The 26,842-nt window shown below is 36.4% G+C and overlaps 1 protein-coding gene across 2 annotated transcripts in view; it reads left to right on the plus strand.

Moving 5' to 3' along the window:
* The first annotated feature begins 321 nt into the window (after positions 1 to 321).
* The window catches only part of TFDP1 (transcription factor Dp-1), a 131,640-nt gene continuing 105,119 nt past the window's right edge, over positions 322 to 26,842 (plus strand). Inside the window, exons 1-2 of one of the 2 annotated variants that reach the window (XM_051984248.1) lie at positions 322 to 419; positions 2,817 to 2,891. In XM_051984248.1, the coding sequence (XP_051840208.1) occupies positions 2,880 to 2,891 (12 nt within the window). In that variant the 5' untranslated portion in view covers positions 322 to 419; positions 2,817 to 2,879. The remainder of the gene's footprint in view (positions 420 to 2,816; positions 2,892 to 26,842) is intronic. The other variant, XM_051984249.1, reaches the window with a different exon arrangement.

Here is a 26,842-nt window from a genome sequence, read left to right on the forward strand (position 1 = left end):
GGGGCACCCCGCTGAGCGCAAGCTTACTATGGTGTTTTTACTTTTTTCTTCCATTTTTCTCCAAAGCACACCACTTACGACACACGGATGTGTTTAATTTTCCTTCTTTGACGTTTTCGCGCCGCGCGCTTCCCGCGCTCTCCGCTCTATCCCAGGCAGAGCCAGACACACCAACACATGCAAGCACGCACACCGAGCCCTCCGCGGGAGCCCAGCGCGGGGGCGGAGCAGAACTGGCGGGAGCGAGGGAGGGAGCGAGCCAAAGGCGCGAAAAAGCCGCGCAGGCGCGCCCGGCTCCCCGAGGCGGAGCGCGCGGGGGTGAAACTGACACTTTGGGCCAGTCTCTATGGGGCCGCTCGTGGCCGCACGTCACCGCGTTGCCGGCACGTCACGCCGGCTTGACGCTCCCAGTACAAAGTGTAAGTTTCAATTTTTTTTTATCCCCCCCTTGGCCAACTCTCCCAATATTGTGGGGAGAAGTGGGAGCGAAGTCGAGGGGGAGGGGGGTCGGGGGAAAGAGAGTCCGGCCCCCGAGCTGCCGGGATCTACTCCCCTCCCCCGTGATCTCTCCCCTCCTTGGGTGCGCGGGGGCTGCAGCGGCGGGGCCGCGAGCTGCCCCGCTCCCCATCTCCACCTCCCCCCCACCTCCAACCCGCCTTCCCCCCCCCGCGGCGCGGGCGCCAGGACCCGGGCGAGCCAGGTGTGGGGCACAGAGCCGGCCTCGCGGGCTGGGGGCGCGTGCGCAAGTCCATGCGGGGCCCTAGGAAAAAAAGGGGAGCTTGCAGACTGGGATGGGGGTTGGGGTGCAAGGATGTAGCTAGGTTTGAAGCCACATGCGGGAGGATGGGGGGGTTCCCCCTGGAGCTCGGGAAGGATGGAGCTGGGGGATGGTGGAGGTCAGCTGGAGACTTGAGTTGTTTGAGGGGTTAGTTGCAGAGTTTGTGCTGGCCTGGGATGGGGGGGGCGGTCAGAGAGCGGAGGTTGGCCGGCAGGGCCAGCCGCGGGGGATGGGGAACCCGTGCGGCCGGTCTGGTCCCCTGGGCGGGCCCCCCTCTGCCCTGCCCCCCGCCTCGCCTGTGTGTGGGCGCCGTGCACACGGCTTGGTGTCTCCTCGGGTCTCTTTTCCTGGTGCTGTGTGTGTGTGGTGTGTGTGTATGTGTATGAGTGTTGCACATGTGCAGTGGATAAACCTTGCCTTCTCCCCTTTCTCATCCTTATTACCCCTCATCCTCCCCCCCCTCCCCCTCCACGCTTTTGCTCCTCTTCATTGTAGCTGCTGCAGTTGGTGGTGGGCTCCGGGGCTACGCTGCGCTCCTGGCCTGGCTTGGGGGGGGTGGGGGGAGGAGGGCACGGAGGGAAGGAAGACGCCTTCAGGTGAACTCCCGGCTTGAGATGTGGGGTTCCAGGGAGGGGGGAGACGAGAAGAGGCCAGCATGGATGGAGGCTCTAGGGTGCTCACTCCTTTTTTGCCTTTGCAGATGGGGAAGGGACCCCGGGATGGGACATAAGGGAGTAGGGGATCCCCAGCTGGTGGAGGGGTGGTAGGCCGCTTTCCAGTCCCCCATCACCCCATCAGCATCGCTGTGTTTCCTTTGGGGAGCTGGATCCTATCGGGGAGGGTCAGGATGGCGCCTGTTGCCAGGGTGGTGCCCGGGTCTGGAGGGAAGGGTTGGGGAGGGGGGAGGCACAGGCCGGCGAGGCCGGGCTGGCGGGCGGGCGGCTGAGCTGCAGCTGCAGCTGCTGCTTGTGTCTGTCCACGGGGCCTGAGACGCGCCACCAGCTCCCTGAGCCCCAACGGCCTGGAGCTGCTCCGGCCTGCTCCAGCCAGTACCCTGCGGGAGTCCTCGGGAGGGTAGGGGGCTGAGGCAGCCCCTCCACCAACCCGAGTGCTGAAAGACCATAGCAGGGTGGAGAGCTCACTGCTGAGTTCTGGTGCTGGGGGCGTGGGGGGAGGTGTGGGGAAGAGCTCTCCCTCCTCAGGCTGCAGTTCCAGAGGCCTAGTGACAGGTCAGGAAGATCTAGATCCCAGATGGACATGGGGCTTATGGGAGTAGATCCTGGACTGAGTGCTGCTTTGTGGTCTGAGAGCAGTTACTTTAACCCTAGAGCTCCCTTGGAAACACACCTGTCAGAGTTATCAGCATGCTTTCAGGGTAGAGCTGGCAAGTGACTAGAAAGTAGGGGCAAAGTCCCCCCAATCCTCCTTTTTCATCTTTGTTTTTTTTTTGGGGGGGTAGGAGAAATTACATACCTATTTTATACATTTTTGTGCTGGCAGTAATAAGGATGGGTTGAATCCCTTCTGGATGTATATGTATGGGATATAAATTGGTATGTATATGCATGGCTAATGGTTAGAGCCTTTACTTGTATCCATCATAGTCTCTTATGATGAGGTTTTATGTACATCATAGTCTTATTCTGGATATCTGTGGAAAATGATTATGTTTATTGTCCTATGTCAGTAGTTTGGACTGGGGTAAGCTTGAAGAATTGTTAGTAGGTTGAGGGAATAAGAGATTGCATATCTTGTTTGAATTATAAGACAATTAACATTTGTTTATTACATGTCATTGGTCCCCTAAATTAATTTTAAAAGAAGTAGCCAAGTTGCTTTTGTAGATTCCTTTCAGAATTGAATACATATATGCATTCAGAAGGGGGAGGTACCTGATATCCCAAAGTACATTTTGCTTTGGAAGGGAGTACATTGACTTTGGAAATAGAAATGTATCACTTTAGACTTAAGATACAATATTTTACCAACCATTGTCTTTCACTGAATTTATGTTGTCTTTTACCCTTTTATTTACTAGAAGATTATTGTTTCTTCTCTGGAGAGTGAACATCTAAAGAATTGATTTCAAGGATCTGGTAACATGGCAAAAGATGTAAGTATATTTGCTTAATGTTAAATATAAATGTAATGTTAATGCTTAGCTTTTCTTAGTCAAAGTAAAAATACTGTTGAACTTTATGTGATCTTGTTAATTTATTTTAGGTTGATAATAAATTACATCAACTTATGTTTTTAAGACTTATAACATGAGGAAAACATTTTAGCTTAAAATGATCTTAGGGATTTTGACAACTGTTCAGGATTATAAAGAATGTATTATTTTTACTTTATGACAAGACTTTTGGGTCCTTTTAAGTCTTTTAATTGGAGTTCTGTGCAGCAAGAAAAAGGTAACTTTGATGACTGACAATTTGGGGGATTTATATCAAGTATAAATTAAATGTCATTGAACATTTTTTGAAAAACTGCTCAATTTGTTTGGAACACAATTGATTAAATTAAGCAGTTTAATCAGTAGAAATTGTGCTAGTAAGATGGCGCTTTTAAGAGTTGATCCTCACCACAATTCTTTGAGATTCTACTGATATCCCCATTTTACAGCAATGTAGATAGGCTCAGAGTGATTAACATAATCAAATAAATAGTAGGATTGAATTTGGGATTGGAAGCCAAATCTCACTGCCTCTTAACTTCATCACCACTGCTATCCACAATTGTGATGTTCTTGTTTTACCATCTTATTTTCTCCTCCTGAGGAGTGAATTGGAGATAGAGTTGGTCTTTGAGGCAGGAAGACCTGGGTTTAAGTCTTGCCATTGATATGCACAGCCTTGGTATGACTATCCATTTCCAAGAAGATACCAAGCTGCATTGGTGAAGGGAGTTTCCCCACTTAGAAGTTCCTTTCATTGATGAGCTGGGCTCCATTCCTATACTAATTTTTTTTTATCTTGCCTGCTCTCCAAGTGAAAAGCATTTTGTTGACTGAATTTTATATTCATAAAATGAAGGATGGCAGATGTTTATTTAAATCCCATGTTTATCATGAAACATTTTTATATTTTGTTTTCTTTATCCTATTATTACTTGGGATCCTAAATCATTGGACTACAGATCTAGAAATAGAAGGGACCCATTTGTCACCTAGTTCTGTCCTCATTTTATAGATGAGGAAACTGAAGAAATAAAGTGATTTGTCTAAAGTCATACTAGTATGCGCATCACTAATAGCCTCTGACTCCATAGTGGGTACTTTGTTCTATACCAGGCACATAAAGACATATTTTTAGTATTAAATATGACTATTTCATTAATACCTTATTTCCTAGGGTCATCATCATAAATAATTTTGGTCCATGGTATTATACTTGATTTCCAAGTGAAGATTTTATTTTGTTAGAACATAGTCAAAAGATGGTTATCATATAGGGCATGTGGCCCTGAACTTTTAGAAGTATCATTGGAGAAGTTTACTTTCCCTTAACAAATATTTAGAATAGTTATACTTTGTTGCTGAGTTAATTATCCCTGGTATTTTGATTTTTTTTTTTTTTTTTTTGAGACAATTGGGGTTAAGTGACTTGCCCAGGATCGCAGCTAGGAAATGTTAAGTATCTGAGACCAGATTTGAACTCAGATGCTCTTGACTTCAGGGCTGGTGCTCTATCCACTGTGCTACCTAGCTGCCCCTTGCATTTTGATTTGTTAAAAGTACTTTAATAAAGAAATATGATTGCTTACAGTGTGCATGGAGCCATGCTTGATTGAACATTGTGAGTTATTGAAAGATACATGGTTCCTTGACCTTGAGAAACTTACACACAATGTTTTTAACTAATTTATTCCTTTTCTTACCCTTGCTATAATCTCTCAAGGATACCATATGTAAATTAGACTAAATTAACAAATACATATTGTAAGACATTGGGAATTTTGGGAGACAAAATAATCTTTGAATAAAAGTTCCTTGCCTCTTTGGTTGAAAAAAAAAAGAATCCTATTTTTTATAATTCTACATCTCTGTTTTTAAACTATGTTTAAACTTAATGTTGAAGTTTCTCTTTAACCAATTGCTATCTCAAGTACAAATGAGGAATATAAATTTCAGCAGTGTTCAACTCTTATGTTTGAGGCGCTGTGGTATATTAGAAATACTAGATGTAGCTGTATCCAATACAAGTCATTTTTATATTTCTGGGCCTCAGCTTCTCTCACTTGGAAAATGAATGTGCCAGACTTACTGATTTTTAGTTTCTTTCAGTTCTAAATCCTCTGATCCATGAACAACATAAAAATTTCCATCAGGGAATCCTAATCTATGTAATTTTTTTGAGAATGCAAATGTCCTAGTTTAAATTATAGCATAGGCTTTCTTTACCCATCTCTGTGCTTTAGAAGTTGGCTTAAGAGAGAGAACAGTTTTTTTGTATAGTACATATTTTCCAGACATAAGGAAAAAAAAAAAAAAACAGGCTATACAACATCAAAATAATGATTATTTGTGTCATTATTAGCACCATGAAACTACATTAAGCCAAATAATGTTATAGAAGATTAACACTGCCAAGACTTTCACATAAGCTTGGATAATTGTTGACCATTTGATTTGAGTTAATCATTTGATTTTGATTCACATTTGGTCTTCTTTTCCAATTATATTGGAATTACTTTTGTTGAAAAGAGTCAAGTCCATCATTGTTGATCCTCACATAATCTTGTTAGAGTATGCAGTGCTTTCTTGGTTCTGCTTATTTCACTCAACATCAGTTCATGTAAGTCTTTCCAGGATTTTTTGAAATCAGCCTGCTTATCATTCTTATAGAACAATAATATAGAATAAATCATACCATAACTTATTTAGTCATTCCCAACTGATGGGCATCCATTCAGTTTCCATTTCCTTGTCACTACAAAAAGAACTACTACATGTTGCACATGTGGATCCTTTTCCCTCATTTATGGATAATCATAGATTTAGACCTCAAAGGGACTTCAGAAACCAACTAGTCTTCAAACTCCTCACTTTATGGATGAGGAAACTGAGGTAGGCATACGTTAAGTAACTTTCCCAGGGTCACATGGTTAGTAAGTAATTTAAAGGCAGTATATAATCTCAGTTCTCTGATTCCGAGCTCAGTCCAGTCTGTGTAGTATGGTGAGGTGAAGGTTTTGAATTAATTGATTAATAGATTATTTTATGTGTCTATTGTATGCAAAGGAGTAGTGCTAAGTACTGTAATTCAGAGAAAAAAATGGAGTAGAAGACTTGGTCTTAAATCATAATCATTGTTAAATTAAACATCTTTATGTAAACTATGCACCTAAATTATACATGTTTTAATTTCATTGATTTATGCTGTTCCCCATGTAATCAGTGGTAGTTCGTTACTCTTAAGAGCTGAAATTACTTTAAAAATTTTTTTAGATATTCAAAACCTGCTAAGTCTAGGGTTAACTATTTAATGTGTTGGAAAGTTTCTATAATAGTTTGCCATGAAGAAAGATGTCCAGAATGGCTATGAGATTTTAAAAGTAAAAGGCCTGTCGTGCCCTCAGCAGATGGAGAAGAAATGCTGTTGTAACTATCATTGGAAACTGAGTCTGATGGTCTTTATGGTGGAGGCATCTATTTCTTCACCATTACTGATGGATTCTGAGTGTCAGGAAGATGTCATTCTTGTGCTTTGGAAATGGTGAATGCAAAAAGATCTTAAATGAAGGGGGAAGAGAGTGTTCTCTCAGTGCTTCATATAGCATTTGTGTTTTTGCCAAGAAACAGTGAAAAGGTAGTGATTTGAAATGAAAGCAGTAGTTCTTTCCTTTTCTCAGCCTGATGGTTTGTGATGTTTCTGACTAGGAGCTAAGGAAGTTAGGCAATTGTGATGATAGTCTGTGTTAAGGTGCTATTATGTTCTGTATTACTGCCTCATAGTTGTGAAAATTGTTCCTGTGAGGACAGCTTTGTATACTGTGTGATGAAAAAAATTCACAAAAAGTATTTATGGCATTATTTGAGAACTGAATGACAGCACAGTAAATATAGCATCATGTTGAAATTTTTGGATTATAATATGATGAGACCAAGTCTATACAAATAGAAGGCTAGTGAACATATTTTTAAAATGTGTATGTGTGTATATACATATTACATAATAGTCACTGTGTGACTCCATTTGGGATTTTCTTGGAATGGTTTGCCATTTCCATCTTCAGATCATTTTATAGATGAGGAAACTGAGGCAATGGGGTTAAGTGACTTGCATAGGATCACACAACTAATAAGTGAACCCACATTTGAATTCGGGAAAAAGAGTCTTTCTGACTCCAGACTTAGCACTAAAACCACTATACCACGTAGCTGCTTTATCTGTATGTATATAGAATATTAAATATCATTTTACTAGCCTCAGTAATTAGATGTGTTGCTGAAGAAATAAACAATAACTTTGCTACCTCCTTTCAGTCTCTAAGTGCCTTTAAACATAAGATTAAGAGTATTGTATCTCTAGTCCTTTTAGGTTTAAATATTGAAGAAATCTTTTTGCTTAGTAAATTTACTGATTAATAAAACTTATTTGTTTTGGTAATAAAAATAGCTAACATTTATACAGTGCTTTTACAAAGCATTTTACATCTGTTATTTGACCATGATAATGTGTTTGAAGCTACCAATGAAATTTGAAACCTGAAGGTTTCTCACAACATTAAAAAGCTGAGAATTAGTGATCATTGAAAACGAGAGGTATGTTTACAGTACCGCTTACCTTAAACTATTCATTGTTGGTATTTATTTTCATTTTTTTTTTTTTGTCATTTGATACTTTAAAGATTGTTTGAAAGTACTTTTTTTTTCACTTCTTATGAAGCAATTAGTGACTGATATTTAATGAAGGAGAATTATTTTTTCTTTAGAGTGCAGAATTAGGAAGCAGTTTTTGATTCAGTGTGAGGAAAAATTTTCTAAATATTAGACCTGTCCAAACAAACTGGATTTCCCTACAAAGCAGTAAGGAGATTTCTATTACTGAAAGTCAAGGAGAGACTGAATGCTTTTTTATTAGGAATATCATAGAATACATTCTGTCATTGGTTGGGAGGTTGTATTAAATGACCTGTGAGATTTATTCCAATTCATAAAGTTTTAATTTTGGTAATAGCTTTTAAAATGTTACTAATTCTTGAAATTCCCTTGTGATCCCAAATTTGCTTGGGGAAATTTGTATAAATGTGTTCATTTATTTATTGTGGCTTTTAAATGTGAGATGCTGCTAATATAAAATACAGCTTTCATACTTGAATAAATTCATGAATTAAATGGGGTGAAGATAATTTTGATACTTTTGTCTTCTCATTACCCTCATATTCAGAGAACAATAAAGTTTTTAGTTTGTTGTAGTTTTAGTTTTTTGAGCTTCAGAATTATATTTTTGCTAACTATTATTTTAATTAAAATTTTAAATTTTTGTTTGGAAAAACTGTTGAATTATCTGCTACTATGCTTTTGATATCTTAACTGAAAATAGTTTGTACTTTGAAAATCTTCTGGTGAGGTCTCTGTACTCTAGAAATCTGGTTAGGTCTCCTTTGGAATAATGGGTTTAATATTTAAGGTACTTTGTTTTCAGAAGAATGTTGAAACACTAGAGAGTGATCAAGATGGTGACGAATGGAGAGAATAGAGAAGAAAAACCTTAGACAAGATAACTATCTGCAGGTATTTGAGGAAATGTTAAATTTGTCTATCTTGGTCCTAGAGAGCATAGAAGATATAGATAGAGAGGCAGATTGAGGCATGGTGGAAGAAAAAGATTTCTACCAAGTATAATTGTCTGAAAGCATAATAGCTTGCTCTTGTCTGTAGGTAGCAGGTTCCCTCTTACCATAGCCTGTTAATTGAAGTATAATTGAAGAGGAACTTCTTGTACAAGACAGCTACTGTCATACATTCTTTCAAACACTGATTCTGGGACTCTGGATTCTTACAGCTTTGAATTAGGTTGATGCCCAACACTTTCCAATACCTCCAAACTTTTGACAGTTACATTTTGATCTTTGAAGTTTTAAACTTTCATTGTGTATTATGCTAGTTTTCTATTTAACAATTTTGTAAATTTAATTCCCTTCCCCTGGATCAAAAAAAAAAAAAAAAAAAAGGCCAATGGAAAAAAGCAGCATATAATGGAGAAATTCTGCAAGAAGTTAGCACAAATCTTTTGGATCTCAAACCTGATCTCTGAGACACTTGTTTTAGTTTCAAAGAACTCTACACTATCAGCAAAACTGTACTAGTGGAAGATCTCAACCTTGCTCTCTCAGAACTAGATAAATCGAACCACAAAATAAATAAGAAGTTAAGGAGGCAAACAAACAATGTTAGAAAATTTAGTTATGATAGATCTTTGGAGACAAAGGAGTTTACTTTTTTCCTCGGTGGTTCATGAAACCTATATAAAAATTGACCATGTATTAGGGCATAAAAACCTCAAATCAAATGCAGAACTCTACATTATCATGATATTTGGAGAGCATTCATAGGGCTCACCGTCATGCGAATTATGTAGAAAAATTATGGAGTTACTTTTTTCCTCAATACTTCTAATCCAGCTAAGTAATGAAACTTCTTTTCTGCCTAACCAAGACATGGTTTCGTTATGATTTTATTTAGAATGTTAAGGATAGAAGTAACTCAACAAATCTCAGGGAAAGGTTTCAAAAGATATAGAATAGTTGGTCAGTAATATTGGAAATTCTCAGTTTTCTCCTTTCCTTTTCCTTTTCCGTGTCCCACATAACCAGAGTTCAGAAGACTAAAAAACACTGAGAATCATTCAGATAGGAGATAAACCTAAATGTTTTTCTAATTTGTGCAGTGAAGATAAAGATGAAAATGGGTATAATCCCTGCTTCTAAAGGGTTTGCATTTTGCTGGGAGATATATAAATACAGAGTAATTTTCATGAAAGACAGCACTGACAAGTAAGGGGAATAAAGAAAGTCATTCCATCCAAAGTGGGACCTGAGCTAATCCTTGAAGGAAGCCAGGAATTCTAAGGGACACAGGTGAAGAAGGATAGAGGCATGGAAACTGGAGATGGTATGTTGAATTTGAGGAATAGACCAGTCTAATTAAAACAAAGAATGTAGAAGGGAAAGTAATATGAAATAAATCAGCATTGAGAGATGCCAGGTTGCAGAATGCTTTAAATATTAGTTTGAGGAGTTTGTACTATGTCCAAGGAGCCACTCAGGTTATCTGAGTAGGGAAATGACATGGTCCTATCTGTGATTTAAAAATGTTAATTTGGTAGCTATTTGGGTTTGAAAGAGGAGAGGCTGGATACTAGAAGAGCAGTTAGGAGGCCATTACAATGTTGGGCAAGAAAGGATGGAGGTTTCTGATCTGGGAGTGGCTGCATGTATAGGAAAGCTTGAGTGGTTGGCTGGGCAAGACTTGGCCAGGAAGTAAGATGAGTTAACAGGCCTGTTAACAGTAAGTAGAAGGAAGTAGTGACTTCAGTAGAAATAGGACAAAGAGTGGGAATGTAAGAAAATGAGTTGTATTTTGGAAAAGCTGAGTGATAGGTATCTACAGGATTTCCAGGTCAAGGTGATCTATTAGGCAGTTGCTACTGCAGCCTTTAATTTCAAGAGACAGATGAGCCAGTGTGTATGTAGCTTGGGAGTTGGCTACATAATAAATAATTACCTGAACTTTGGTGAACTGAAGACTTCAACCAGACAAGGGGCAGAGAATAAGAACAGAAGAAAACTTTAGTAGAATCTTAGGAGTTACCTATATTTAATGGGTGGGAGTGACCAGACATCTAGGAAAAACCAAGAGAGGTGTTACAGAAACCAAAGGAAAAGAGAAAATTAAGATAGATAAACATTTATGAAGCACCTGGTAGATGCAATGCACTATTTAAAGTGCCAAGGATACAAATAAGAAAAGAGAGTCCCTTCCTTCAAGGAGCCTACAGCTGAAAGGGGGGGAGAGGCGGTGAGGAGTGCCAAGGTTACCTGACACAAGGGCATGATTAAGATGATGATGATGACATTGAAACTAAATAGCTGGTGGCAGCTGAAGAGAGATGGCTGGGATTTTGAGCCTTCTGCAAATAAAGGCTGTGGGAGAAGTTTTTTGCTCTGCCCTTCTTGCAGTTTTTTAGGCAGAAGCAAATTAAGGAAATTTAGCAAATTAAATTAATAAATGAGGTGTGAGTGGCAAATCTAAATTAAACTTTAAGATGGAGTTTTCTGGTTAAGTGGTTGGGTATAGTAGAATTTGGTTAGGCCAATTACATAAAGATAAAATCTGGTGTTGTAGGGTGTGATAATGCATATCATGAAGTAGGAACAGTTGGAAAGCATGGGCATTCTGAGAAGGAATCATGTCTAGTCAAATCCAGTGTACCATGTGAGAGGAATACATGATTGTATGTAATCCATCGACAGAGTTGTTTAAAAAATGATCTTTTTTGTGTACTTTAGAGGAAATTATGTGAACATAAGCTCAATGTAAAATGTTAGTATCCTGGACTATTCTTTGGCAGGTTTGTTCACTCATTGGTATTGGTGGCTTTTCTTTGACAACTGTGGAATCCTGAAGAGAAAGCAAACTAGGCTAAATCAGCCAAAAAGTTGTGTCAATCACTTTTGAACAAAGATGATTAACATTATGAGACTTTTTCCTGAGTGTAGAAAAGTTTTTGACTTTCTAAGCTGGAAATTTATGCCCACAGGAGAGGAGGGATCCCCTTCTATTTTGATAATCTTTACCATGCTCTGCAAATCTACAAATGAGGAGAGGGGTGAAATAGATTTAAATTTTTTCTCTCATAGCTATTAAAAGACCCCCAAACTTAGTTTCTACTTTAGTAAAAGGAAGAAATAGCAAAGCTTGCAAGGCAAAACTCATAATTTCAGCACAAGAGATAGTGAGAGAGATACTTGAATTGCCAATGTTTTAGTAGTACCATAAGATCACATCATCCATCACAGACTGTTGTAGAAGTAAGTAAAGGAGCTACTGAAGTGGAATTCTCAGCTACTAGTGGGATTATCACCAATGCAGAGATACAATGATGAAGAATGAAAATGGGTTTAGTTTTAAAAAAAAAAGTAGGAAAGGTAATATTTTCAAGTTGAGAGACTGAATGGTCAATCCCTAAAAATTGGAAACAGATCAAACTTTGTCAAGTCCTTCCCCAAAGACTTCATTCTATTTACCTACTTTTTTGGGGATGTGTGTGTGGTTCTTTTCCTTTCTTCAGCTGGTATGGCAAATATTTTTTCCCCCTTTCCTGGGTGATCAGATTTCTTTCTGAGAAATTTAGGCATCTTCCAGGTCTTGCTGTCTTTTTCCTTTCTAATTTTTTTTATTGTAAATTGTCAACTTCTGTTTTCTAGAATGCCCTGGTTACCCTGACTTGTTTTGCAAAAATGGGCTTTTCCTGTATAATCAACTCTTATTAGACACAACCTAAATTTAATCCAAACTAATCTTGACAAGTCTTGTCATGTTAATTCCATTATTCAAAAAGCTTTAGTCCTATCACATTGTCTTTTTTGTAAACTTCTTTGGCATTGAAAAGCCCTCTGTGATCTGACACTCTTCCCCACCTATATAGCCGTATTTTGTACTAGCCTCCTTCACATGTTTTATATTCCTCTAAACCAGAAGTCCAGCTGTTTCCTGATCTCTTCTTGACCTCTGTATATTTTTGTATGCCACTCCTCATGGCTGGAAGGGATTCTTTCATTTTTCAGCTGGTTGAAATCCCTTCTTTCCTGCCAGGCTCAGCTCAGGTGTCTCTTTCTCCATTAAACCTCCTGAGCTCCAAGTTAGGTAATTACTTTCTCCTCAGTTTCTCTGCTCTTGATTTGACCTCTCCATAATACTTTCTGGAATCAGAAGAACTGATTAGAGTCCATCCCTGATGATTATTGCTTATATGACCTTGATTACATCCCACAGTCCCTGTGAACCTCAGTTTTCTCATTTGTCAAGTGAAAGTTTAGTGAAAAAGCTCTAGATCTTTGATCCAATAATCCTTTTTATTCATCTCATGGTAATTAAAAAAAATTCTCTATAATTTTTCCCTCTTCTTTTCTACTCAACCCACATGAGAGATTATATTTTCATCTTTTCCCCTTTAGTACCTACCTAGCATTGCATGTTGTATACACTTGGTGCTTAATGAATGCTTGTTGAAAGCTGGCTTCTTTTGTCTTTAGCATAGTACTGGTTTGTCCTCTCTGTCTACCATCCTTGTATGTGCAGGGGGGGGAATATAAACATTAAATTTGTATTAATAGCTAGTATTTACATAGTGTCTACTATGTGCCTGGCACATAAACTAAGCACTTTACAAATATAATCTTGATTCATCCTGGTAGGTAGGTGTTATATCCCTATTTTACAATAAAGGAAATTGAGTCAAGCCAGAGGTTGTCACTTGCAAAAAATCACACAACTAATAAAAGACTCATTTTGTATTTACATAGTCTAGCAAAACAAACTCCCACATTAACTGTGTGAAAATGTATGTCTCTTTGTGCATTTAAATTTAAGTTCACCACATTTCTTTCAGGAGGTTAGTGCCATCTTTTCTCTTTATTCCTTTGGACTCATGGTTTATCAATTAAAGGGCTTTAAAAGTTGTTTTTGGCTATGATATTGTTATTATATGAATTGTTCCTCTGATTCTATTCACTTTGCTCTGCATCAGTTCATCAGGGGCTTCCCAGGTTTCTCTAAAAATGCCTATTTAATTACATCTTTTGGCACAATAACATTTTACTATATTCATATGCTACAACTTGTTTATCCATTTTCTAATAAAAGAATTTATTATTTTCTTTTTCTTTGATTTCTTTGGGGGTATAAACATAATAGCAGTAGTAGTAGTGGTGATGGTATAACAGGAGTCAAAATATGAATACTTTGGTAACTTTCTGAGCACTATCCCAAATTGCTTTTGAGAATAGGTAGATCAATTCACAGCTCTATCACCGGGGTACCAGTATATTTGTTTTTTATATCCCTCCCAACATTTGTTATTTTCTTCTTTTGTCACTTTGTCAGATTTGAGGTAGAATCTTCAAGTTGTTTTGAATTCACATTTCTCTAATGAATAAGTTAAGAGTTTTTTAATATGGTGGTTGTGATTAGATTTCTTCCTTTGAAAACTGCCTCTCATTCTTTGACTATTTATTGTGGAAATGGCTCTTAGTCTCAATGTTAAAATCAGTTTTTTATATATTTTGGAAATGGGACTGTTAATATCAAAGTCATGTATCCATTTGAAGCCTATTTTGGTGTATAATTGGAGATGCTGTGGAAACACAATTTCTGTCAGTGTTCTGTCCGATTTTTTCAGTGGTTTTTGTCAGATATTAATCTTTCTCCCAGAAAATGAGGGCTTTGCAGTTACCAAACACTGTAGTGCTATTTGTATGATTGTGTATGTTGCATACCTTGTCTGTCTAAAAGATCAACTTTTTAAACCTACTATTAGAAGTTGATCCTTTAATTGCTTATAGATTCAATTTTCATATAAAAGTAATGAAAAACTTTTATCCCTCTATATCACATATGGATTTCCTGAGGTCTCATAAAGAAGATTTGAAAAATGATAAATCTGCCTTGTTGGTGGAAAAAAAAAAATTATTGAATTTGGAGCCAGGGGCTGTATTTGACATAACAGCCTCCACTTTCTTTCTGTAAAATGAGATGTTTGGATTAGAAGATTTCTGTGTTATTATTTTCTGGCTCCAGCTTTGATTCTGTAGGTCTAACATAAATGATTCCACTTTGCTATGTAAGAAGTAACCTATGTGATAAAGATGTTTTAGTTATTGTGGAAAGCGGTAATCTCTATTTTTAAAGGTATCAATGTACCTTACTATCTAGGAAAAAAAATCACGACACCATCTTGCTCCAAGTTACTCCAAGTTCCTATAAAACCTTTCTATAGGCTCCCCTCTCAGAAAAGCTTATACTCGATTGAGGTTCCCTTCTTCACACTAGCAGTGGTGGTGGTGTGGTAGTGGTAGTGGTAGTAGTAGTAGTAGTAGAAGAAGATTATAAACAGTCATTAATTCTCAGTAGTTTAATACTTGTGAACTTATAAATCTAAATTTTTGAAAAGCACATTTGTTTACCTGCATATTAAAATAACAGAATCATACTGTTGAAGTATCTTAAAAATTGCTTTTATAAAACATTGCTATCTTTTGTTTTTACATCATCTTCCTCCTTCCCCCACTCAGAGAATTATCTCTTCTAGCAAAGAATTTTTAAAAAGTGTGTATGTGTGTGTGTGTACGCGCGCGCGCGCGTGTGTGCGCATGTGTGTGCATGTGTGTGTATGTGTGTGTATGTAGGGGTAGTTCAGTAAAATGAACAAAAAAAATCAGCCTAGTTTTTTTCACTTTGTGTAGCAGCCTACTTTTGCCATTATTATTCCTCCTTTATTTTCAAAGAGGACCAAAGACATCACTGACTTGTTTGTGAATTGGATTTTTAAGTGAGGGAGAGTTGCATAAAGTTGTCACACTCTTATCTCCTGAGTCATGGAAGTCCAGTGGTCACCTAACTCTCACATGTGGCTCCAAGAAACTGTAGCATGTTTAGCAGCCATAATCTGGTGAAAACCCAAAGGTTTTCTTTTCTTTTCTTTTTTTACAAAACTGCAGAGAAAGGTATATTCTTCTTTGGGACTGAGTTTAGCTATTATAACATGTATTTGTTTTTTTCATCTACTTTGTTAGTGTTATTGTATCTTTTCTTATTCTGCTTAAGGCTTCCCCTGCCTTAGTTGTCTCTATATTAATAGTCATTTTGGGTACAGTAATATTCATTATCATAATTGTTTGAAGTTACTGAATGTGGGACTTGTCCTTTCTTTCTAACACAGAAAGTACTGCTGCAAATATTTTGATATTTATTGGATATTTTTCTCTCTTTGGCTTCTTTGGTTTATATATCTAGTAGTAACTTCTGTCTGTAAAAGTTTATGGGTAGGTAATGGAATATTGTTCAGTAAAAAATGATGAACAAGCTGATTTTAGAAAAGCCTAGAAAGATTTATGTGAACTGATGTTGAACAAAACAAGTGGAACCAAGAATATACTGCATAGAATAATAGTAAAAAGGTGTAATGATGAACTATGAAAGACTTGGTTCTTCTCAGTGGTTCAGTGATTCAAAGCAATCCCAAAAGACTTTGAGCAGAAAATGTCACCAGCATCCAGAAAAAAGAACTAGGGAAACTGAATGTAAAGCAACACATTCTATGTTCACTTCTTTTTTCTGTTTTTTTTTTTTTTAATTTCTCCTATGGTTTTTCCCCTTTTTGCTCTGATTTTTCTCTCCCAACGTGATTTATAAAGCAATATGTATTAAAAATAAATTTATTGGGGGAAAAAAAAAGTATGGGTATTTGGTCATCTAGTGAAATTCTAAATTGCTTTCCAATTTACAGCTCTACTGTATTAGTGGACCTGTTAGAGCAGGTGTTTTTTAACCTTGGTTTTGTAACACCTTTCTTAAGATGTGTTGAGAAATCAGAAATAAAGTTTGAAAGCAAAATTAATTTTAAAACTAGATTCTAAGTAATATCTTAGAAAGGGCTGTCATGAACCATAATTATTATAACTACAAAGTGGTTTGACTTTACTTGTCTGTGTACTTGCTTATTGACAATGATTTATTAAGAAGAGAAAGCTATATGAATTTCCTTATTCTATGTAACTTTTTAAAAAATTCTATGTAACTTTAATCTCCCTACCCATCATCATTTAGCAACATCTCTAAAAATATTTTTTTCCAAGATATAAAGCTACATCTTAGTATTTTACATTGCTTATTTTCCTAATCTAGCTGTTGGCAGCCTGTGGAGTATGTAGAAATTTTGGGTGATAACAAAGATTTGGATCAATTTAGGAGTTGTAGGTAAGATTTAATAGGAGAGGTGGTAACATCCAGGTTTGGGATGTAACCTTTGGTTTATAAATTGGTGACATGTCTCAGATGCCACATTTGCTGAGGGCTGGTTGTGTCTTTCTTCCTGATGTCTATAAATTGCCCGAGTCAGGTTAGACCTGAGTCAGGTCTTTGCAAAACAGATCCTCAGAGAAAGAGTTTTAGAAATTCTGACCTGGGGATTCACCTATTTTGTTATGTGAGGAAAATAAAGTGCAGAGAGAAATGACTTATTCAAAGTCACTCAGCTAATTAGTGATAGAAGCAGAAAATTTTATAAAATGTTCCAACATCTTAATGCTTATTGTCAGGAAATTTTGCTTTCCTCTAACCCAAGGTCGTTTGATGCATTTGGCCTTTGTGGTAAAGCACTTAGAAGTTTATTAGAGTGATTCTCCCCATCCTGCTTTGCTGATTAGTGGGAGGGTAGTTTTCCTTGCTCTTTAGCAACATCCTGCTTCAGGTCTAACATTTAACCCAATGATTATATGACACTCAAACCAACATATTTGCTGTGAGGTTAATGAAGGTCATAGTAGCATTGATCCAATCTAAAATCCTTCATTTAGCATTGTAAAGCTTCTATTATAATTATTTGGTTTGTGGCGTTCTGCTAAATTGACCACACAAATGAGTTGGATTTGAGAAGAAAGCAACTTGAGGTGTTGGTGAAGTTTTCTCACCTGTGCCTTTGACCAAGTTCAGAGAGCCTCATTAGCAGGTGGTCACAGAGTGATAGATGTTTTGGCCACAAAAATTTATAAATACCTACTAAGGTATAGAGGGTTTGTGGTCTGCATTAGTGGTAGAGTGCTTATACCAGAGAAATCATGGATCCCTGAAGTGTTCTCTGCCTAAATTTTAGTTAAATTAACAAGATCACACACATATTAGGAACTGTTGCCTGAAGAAGAATGCATCATATATTAAGAATTTTTTAGAGAATAGTGTAAAACATAATGCAGCTGTTGTTTCTTAAATTATTTAGTGACAAAAATAATACCTGGTATTTTACCAGGTAGTAACTACTTATACAAGGCAGCTTGATGGAATATAGATAAAGAATGGGAAGCTCTCTCTGGAGAGTTGTGTAAAAGACCATATCCCCATATAGAAGTTTGCAGGTTTCATTGATGTTTAATGTTAGAGCTAACATAAGAGTGTTAGAACTTTGGAAGTTCTAAGTAAATGGCATATTGTTATAAGTCATTATAATCCCTCAAAGATGGAGGTATTTTGAATTAGCAATTTAACATTTCTTTGTAAAGAAAACTATGTCAAAAAAAAAAAAAAAGAAAACTCATTCCTGAATTTTTAAGACAGTGTACTAGTTTGTTAATATGCTTTCAGAATTTTTCTAACATTATTTGTTTTCTGCATTCTTCAGATGAAATGTGATGATGTAAGGAATGTTAATTTCACCAAGTAAAATTATATTAAATCATAATGAGGAAAGAAAAACAATCTATATCTTCAGTACAACAATTTATATCTTCTTATGTGTTTTGTATAGCTATGATACTGTTCCACCTTAGTAATATTTAGGGCTTGATGAAGAGGGAAATTTAAAAATGTTTTTATTCCATTTTCTTTTGGCTTCCATCAATGATTTCTCAATAAACAACCCCCTCCCTAATACATTTCCAAAAAAAGTTATGCAATATCACTCCCATAGTAGTTGGGCTTGGAAATATATGTTATTTTCAGTTTTTGTAGCTGTAGTTTGTTAAGATTTATTTATATGGAATCAACATTGTTTCTTTGATCTGTCCTGTTTTTTTGCCCATTTGAATGCACTTTCTCATTCTCATTGGCTATTTCATCATACATAGCATGCTCCCTAACTGTGTATTTTCCCCAAAGGCTCTGTCCTAGGCCCCTCATCTCTTCTATTCCTATACTATTTCTCCTGGTGTGATCTCCTGTCCTTGTGATTCAATTAAATCTTTTCTCTGCAGGTCACAGACCTACATGTCTAGTCCTAGTTTTTCTCCTGATTCTCAGACCCCAAATCACTGGACATTTCAAACTGGATGTTGTCTTAAAGACTACCTCAAATTCAACATATTAAAAAACTGAAATCATCTTTCTCCTCCACCCCCCTTGTCTTTCAGACTTGACTATTTCTGTTGGAGAGATATCATTCTTTTAGTCTCCTAGGTTTATAACCTCAGCATTTTCCTTCATCCTAACTCATCTTTGCCCCAAACATATAATTGATTAATTGCCACATTTTTTTGCTGTCTCTGTCTCTCTCACTCACATCCTTTTTAACCTTAGTTTTCTTAATTATTCTTCCTGCTTAAAGTTTCTTCCTATTTGTGGATAAAGCACAGAATTTGGAGTCCAGGAAAATCTGGATTTGTTTTCTACCTCAGTTACTAGCAGTCTGATCCTGAGCAGATCTCTGTCCCTCAGTTTCTCAATGGTGGCTGGACTCACTGGCCTTTGAAATCCCTTTCAACTCCAGAACTGTGATCCACTTTGCACAGAGAAGCCAGAATTTTCTGAGATGCTGATTGGACCATATTACTCCCCAGTTCACTGAACTGCATTGGCTCCTTTTTGCCTTAGGATAAAATAAAAATTCTTCTGTTTGTCATTTGAAGCCCTTTGTACTTAAGTCCTAACCTATTCTCCCAGACTCATTATGCATTACTCCCAACAATCCTGCCAAACTGGTCTTCTCTCTGTTCCTCCCACTAGGCACTCCATCTCCTAATTCTGTATCTTTGTTTTGGCCATCCCTCTTCCCTGGAATGTATTTGCAACTTACTTCTACCTCATAGGATCCCTTTCTGTAAGACACAACTCATGTACTACTTATAAAAGAAGGTTTTCAAAATTCTGATTTTAAACTATTAACATAAGAATTTACATATACATAATATCAAAAAAAGATTGTATGGGAAATGGAATCTTTATTATGTATTGATTAAATTTCTTTGAAGTTGTGCACTAAATTCAACTTGTTACATTCAACAAACTGTTCCAATTGTGCAGTTCTAACAAAAGATCCTTTCTCTTTTTTGAATTCTCCGGTTTTTCCTATTCATTTTCAAGTTGAGGGGAGAAAAGGGGGAAAAAAACCACCTTGTGACAAATCCCACATTCCACTTTCCATGTGAAACCTTTTTATTCCCCATTTCCCCACAAAACTTACTTTTCTCATTCCTTTGCATTTTAAGGGGAGGAAGTTGTGTGTGTGTGTGTGTGTGTGTGTGTGTGTGCATACATGCTTATGTATATATATGTTACCTCTGTCTATAGAGTGGAAGCTCTATGAGGGTAGGGATCATTTCATTCTTTGTTTTTGAATCCCAGAGATCTAGTACAGTACCTAGTACATACAGTAATAAGTACTTAATAAATACTTATTGATATATTCGCTAAATAGTATTAACCACTATTCATTACTAGCTAAGGCAGTGGATAGAGTGTCTGGCATGTTTTTGGTATGGCTCATCTTTCTGAATTCAGTTATGGCTTCAGATACTTATTTGTGTGACCTTGCACAAGTCATTTAAGCCTTTTGCCTCAGTTTCCTCATCTGTAAAATGAACTGGAAAAGGAAAAAACAAAGCACTCCGATATCTTTGGGGAAATGCTCTCTTGATTGTGTCAATTTTTGTCAATTTGTAGAGGTTTTAGATGTCAAATATTTAGCAGAAATATTTGATGTCAGAATTCTAATCAGCACTGTAGCGAATCATGACTTTAGAAGGCTGAGGGTGAAGTATGCCTATTGTCTCTTGGCAGAAGTGGTGGAGAATGATGCAAACGTTTTCAAACATGGCCAATATATCGATGTTTTCTTTAACTATATTCATCTGTTACAAGGGCAGACTTCTATTTAGGAAAAGAACTGTGAATTAATGAGCAGTGGCAAACATACAAAAACAAAGAAAAGAATACCAACAAAACTTTTTTTTTAAATAGAAAAAGTCTTTTAAAGGAAACAAAGCCAATTCTTTCACTGCTTTGTTAAATTGTACATAGACTTTTGAAACAAATGCATATAACAAGATCGTGGCAGCAAGGGGGTGCAGTGGATAGACCACTGAATCTAGAGCCAAGGAGTTCAAAAGATACTTCTTAGCTGTATAACACTAGGCAAGTCATTTAACCTATCATTTTTCTCATCTGTAAAAATAGAGATCATAACAGTACCTACCTCTCAGGGGTTGTTGTGAGCATAAAATGAGATATTTATAGAGGACTTTGCAAACTTAAAGTAGTATATAAATACTAGTTATTATTACTGTTATTTTTTTATATCACAGAAGTATTCCATTACATCCAGTTCATGGACACCCCTTTGAATGTATCTGTTTCCTTCTTGATTTGTATTTAGGACACCATATATTTATAAAGGCAATGAAATTTGGTAGAAAGAGCCACTATATTTGGACTTCTACAAGCTCTCACCAGTACAACTCCTTTCATTTTTTTATAGATGAGGAAATTGACTTGAGGGTCTAGTGACTCATCTGAAGTTCTACAGATTTAATAACATCAGAAGGAGGATTTGAAACTAGGCCTTCTTAGACAACCAATACACTTTATCTAATTTACACCCTGAGTAAAAGGTCTGCGGTTACTAATTTTTAATGTTTGACTGTCTTGGTTTTTACTATTTAGATGTTCTGTAGGTAGTCTAGCATATCTTAACATACACTAAAATTCACAACAGGAAAGAGAGTGAAAATAGGAGATGTGAATACCTTCATTTTATCTTTATAGAAAAATTCACTTGGAAACATGAGTAAGTCCAAAGTATGATAAGAATTAGATTTTGATTCTAGATAGCAACATCTGAATGTAATATATACTTAAGGAAATGATAAATGTCATTGCTAAGTCACTTAATTTTGGCACTTGGTATGTAATAGATTAACAAAAATAATATAATAACTCTCATTTGACGTTTATTTATTGAACATCTACTGTGTTCATAACACTATGCTGAATATAAGAGGAGATTTTTAAAAAAAGTTTCTGCTCTTTTGGAGCCTGCAATCTAGCATTAAAAAAAGGATGACTTTTGTTTACTGAGATTACTTTTCTGGTACCTTTTTAATGGAGCAAGCAACACTGGCTAACAACCAAAGCAAGATGTCAAGGCTTTGGTTTAGGGACACTCAAAGCTATAGAGACTATGCTGGGAGCATCCCCACCCCCTTTCTTCAGCCAGATAATATTTATTGCTCAACCATGAGGAGGAAAAGAAGCTGGGGCTGGGGAGAACCAAGACTAGAATTAGGATTGTTATCATTTTAGGATGCTGCACCAGGCCTAGAGATAAGAGGACTGGAAGAGGCCTTTTTTAGTCTCAGAGGTTACTAAGTCACTGAACTTTCTATCTCCTAATGTCAGAAGACTGGGGCAGTCTTTTGTGGAATATAGTCCCAAGGGAACTGTTCACCAACAGAGACTGAGCGGAAAAAACAGTTTTTTTAACAAATGAAAAAAGGAAAGTGAACCAGTGTCTGAAATACAGAATAATATGGACTCCTGTGTCTAGAATAAAATAAATTTAAGGATTATTCAGAAGATAAATGAAAAAATTTGGAATGAGAATAGAGTAATAATTAGAGCTTTGAAAAATCTCAATTAGATTAGAAAAGCAAATGAATCCATGATAGAAAATATCTAAAGAAAGAAATGAAAAAAAAAATCAGATTTTAAATGCAAAAATTAAGAAATAGAGAAAAGTCTAGCAGAAGGAAAACAACAGGCAACAGTGTTAAAAAATGAACCAACCTATGGATCCTTTATAAGCTAAAGTGATTGATCCTGAATTCTGGATGAGAAGAGACAAGTTAATTTTCAGAGATATTTTTATATATAAACTTTTCAGTTTATAAAAATTATGTGTTTTTGTGAGGCAGTTGGGCTTAAGCAACTTGCTCAGGGTCACATAGCTATATGTTAAGTGTCCCAGGCTGAATTTGAACTCAGATTTTTCCAACTTCAGGGCCTGTAGTCTGTGCAATCTAACTGCCCCAATTTTCAAGAGATTTCCCAGAATAATAATAATAATAATAACAACATTTATATAGTACTTACTATGCACCAATTACTGTCCTAAGCACTTTCCAATTATTATCTCATTTGATCCTATCAGTCCTGGGAGTTAGGTGCTGTTGTTATCCCCATTTTACAAAAAGGAAATGGAAGCAAATAATTAAGTGGTTTGTCCTGGGTCATATAGCTATTAAGTGTCTGAAGGTAGATTTGAACTCAGGTCTTTTCATTCCAGGCCTTAGCATTTTGTCCACTGGGCCACCTAGCTGCCCGTGAAAGAACACAACAAATCCAAAAATAAGGATATAATATGAGAAAATTGTCCCAAACTTCTAAATAAAATGAAAACAAAATAAAAATTAGAGAATCAACAGATCTGATGTTTCATCTTCAGGGGAAGAAACATTCACACTTCAACCTCATCCATAATGGTTAAATTTAATGATATCAATGAAAAACATTTTCTAAGAAACTAACAAAAAGACTTTAAAGGAAAGGCAATTCAGATAACACAAGATTATTTTAGATCTGCAAAAAAATTACAACAAGGAATAGAATATTGTGAAAGGTAAAGCAATTCACATTGCAGGTCAGAATAACATACTCCTACAAACCTGGAACTTTATTATTGTTGAACAACAGATATCCATAGTTAACAAAAACAGGCATTTGAGACATTTCTGTGAAGATACACACGTAGACTCACAACACACTCTTACATTGATTGAGTATATTATGATTTTTTTGTTGTGGGGTCTCAATTGGATCCTTCTATGCTTTCTTCATTGTCTCTTCATCCAATTTCCTTCAGCTTCTTTTCCAGACCTTCTCTTCTCAAACTACCCACATAAAAAATTGAGATTATCAATTCTGAACGCTTTTTTCCCAATCATGCATGCCAAATCGTTTTAACATTGCTCCAGTTTCAGAGGAAGAGTTGTTCTTTAATTTTTTTTTAAATAACAGATTTTACTGATTTATTTTTATATCATCAAGATTTTCCCCTGAACCTTCTGTATCCTCAACCTTCCATATCATAGAGCTTACGATGAAGGATTTTTAAAAAGAAAGAGGAAACACATCAACTAAAATGGCCACCACATTGAAACAACCTGATGTCTTATAGTGTTCCTTACTTGTGAACTTTCCACCCTTGCAAAAAGAGCAGAGTGATATATATTTAATGCTTAACAGCTCATTATGTGTTTTTTTTTTTTTGTCCATTCTTCCAGCCTATTTCTGATGTTTTTGACTTGATTTTAGGGCCGAGCTCTACCATATTCTTGAGGGAAGGTCTCGGTTGGGCCTTTTGCTGTTTTCTTGATACATGATGTCAAAATGTCAGGGACAGGCTGGGAACTACTTTCAAGTTTTCAGGACTTCCAGAAGGAGCTAATACAGGGCAAAGTCTAATTGCAGCCTTCCCATGGTCTGAATAAGACTAGACTACTGCTGGATTCAGTTTCTGTCAGCTAGATGGCAAACTCTCTTGCTTCAGAGTGATTAGATTTTTTGGTCTTGGTTTCCCCCTTTGTTTCTTTTCTTTTTTCTTTTTTCTTTTTTTGCCGAGGATCACACGGTTAAAAGTGTTAAATGTCATAATAGATTTGAACTCAGATCCTCTTGATTTCAAGGCTGGTGTTCAATCCACTGCACCAACTAGCTGCCCCTTTGGTTATTCTTGTTTAGCAAACTCTACCCGTCTTTGATCCTGTCTTAATTCATCTCGTGTAATCTTGGAGTCAGGAATTCTTATCTTGCCAATTTCAAATCTGGACTCTTCATGTCTGGATACTTACTAGCTGTTTGATCTTGGGTAAGTTACTTAGCCTTGTTTTCCTCAATTTCCTTATCTGTGAAATGATCTTGAGATGGAAGTGGCAAACCATTGTAGTATCTTTGCCAAGAAAACCCCAAATAGGGTCATGGAAAGTTGTACATGTCTGAAAAATGATAGAAACTTCAGTTATTTTCAGTATCTGTCTATCTATCTATCTGTAACATATATATGTGGAATGTATATTCCATATACATTGGCACCTCTACTATGTTGCCACATACATCTTCCCATGCTTAAAAAAATTCAGTTTAACGGAATTTCTCTTGACCATATTTACATTGCTCATGTTTCACAGCTTAACTTTATTCAATTAAAATTTTCTTTTTTGTTATGAACTTAATTTAACCACTGTATGAAACAGAACAAAAAATGAGATTGTGTATAAAATCATGATCTTATATTTGATTTGTCAAAGTCTATGTAAATTTAATAAGAAAATGATTGAATTGGCTTTATGTCCTTTTCTGAAGTCTTTTTCTTTGATTGAAAAACGTTTTATTGGTATACTCTTTTCTTTTTTGCCTCTGTCCATTAACTCAGTTAGTTCCTTTGCAAATAGGAGCTTTCTGTTGTAACAAATGAATTTAGTCAAGCAGAGCATTAATACATTGGCCATGTTTGAAAAAAAAAATCATTTTGCACCTATAGTCTACCATGTCTTATTAAGGGGCAGCAGGCACTCTTTGTTATCAATCTGCCAGGCCATCATGGTAATCAGAGTTCTGATCTCTTTCAAAGTTGTTTATTTTTATTGTTATCATGTCAGTCAATTTCCTGGTTTTGCTTAAATTTTTTTTCTTATATTAAGAAAATATGCCTTTTCAAGTTTTTTTTAAGAAAAGTGCTATTAGTTCACATATCATAATCCAGCCATTTCCCATTTGATAGAAATCCACTTTATTTTATCATTGGATCTGATTAGGTAATCAAGACTCAAAAACAGTTGGACATAGTGACATAATGTTCCTTACACTCAGACACCAATTATCGTTATAAAGATTACTTACTTAAATAAGCAAAAACTAAAAAGATTCTTTTTAAAATTTTTATTTAAGCTTTTTATTTTCAAAAATGCATGGATAATTTTTCAACATTGACCTTTGCAAAGCCTTATGTTCTAATTTTTCTTCCCTTTCCCCCACCCCCTGTCCTAGATGATAAGTAATCCAATATATGTTAAAAATGTGCAATTCTTTTATACATGTTTCTACAATTATTGTGCTGCACAAGAAAAATCAAATCAAAAAGGAGAAAGAAAACAAAGTGTAAGCAACAACAACAAAAAGAGTGAAAATGCTATGTTGTGATCCACGCTCAGTTCCTACAATCCTCTCTCTGGGTGCAGATGGCTCTCTCCATCACAAGATCATTGGAACTGGCCTCAGTTATCTTATCTGGAAAACATTCTTGGCAGAAATTATTATAGACTAGCATAAATAAGTTCCTAATATATAATATAAAAATGTAACTAAGTTTATAACTAAAAAAGTGTTATCATAAACCTATTAGAGAAGAAAAGAAAGATTTATTTTTTACAACAATGGTTAATGGAATAATTCTTATAAATATGGGATAGAGGTGATCCTAGAAAACAGTGGATACTTTTGATTACTTTATGTTGAAAACTGTTTGCACAAATAATCAGAATTAGAAGAAAAACAATTAATTTTAGATTGTGAGCTTTTTCAGGGCAGGGTCTATCTTTTGTCTCTTGTGTCAACTCTTAAGACAGTGCTTATTAAATACTTACTGGTTGGCCAACTATTATAAATTTTGCATAGATGTCTGTTAATAAATAGGGAATTGATACAAATATGTAATAATAATAACCATTTCCCAAAAGATAATGACCAGAGTATTTAATAAACAGGCAGAACGTAAACTGTAAAGAGACACATGTTGAGGATCTGACTCAATGCTTTGCATCCCCATCTCCAACTTAGCCAAGATACTTTATTTCTTGCTTTGGCAGGAGACAGAACATTCAAGCATAAATATATGTGATTAATGACATGAAAAACTTCTGCAAGATTGAGCAAGGTGTAGAGCATTTTATAATTTTGGAAAAATTAAATTCAGCACTGGAGAATAGATTACAGCAGGCATTTTTTGATGTCTTAGCACATACTAGGTACTTAATAATAAATGGTTGCTATCTTGACAGCAAGGTTTACTATTAAGCTCTTAG

The sequence above is a fragment of the Antechinus flavipes genome, chromosome 3 (assembly GCF_016432865.1).
Source record: "Antechinus flavipes isolate AdamAnt ecotype Samford, QLD, Australia chromosome 3, AdamAnt_v2, whole genome shotgun sequence".
Classification (NCBI taxonomy): domain Eukaryota; kingdom Metazoa; phylum Chordata; class Mammalia; order Dasyuromorphia; family Dasyuridae; genus Antechinus; species Antechinus flavipes.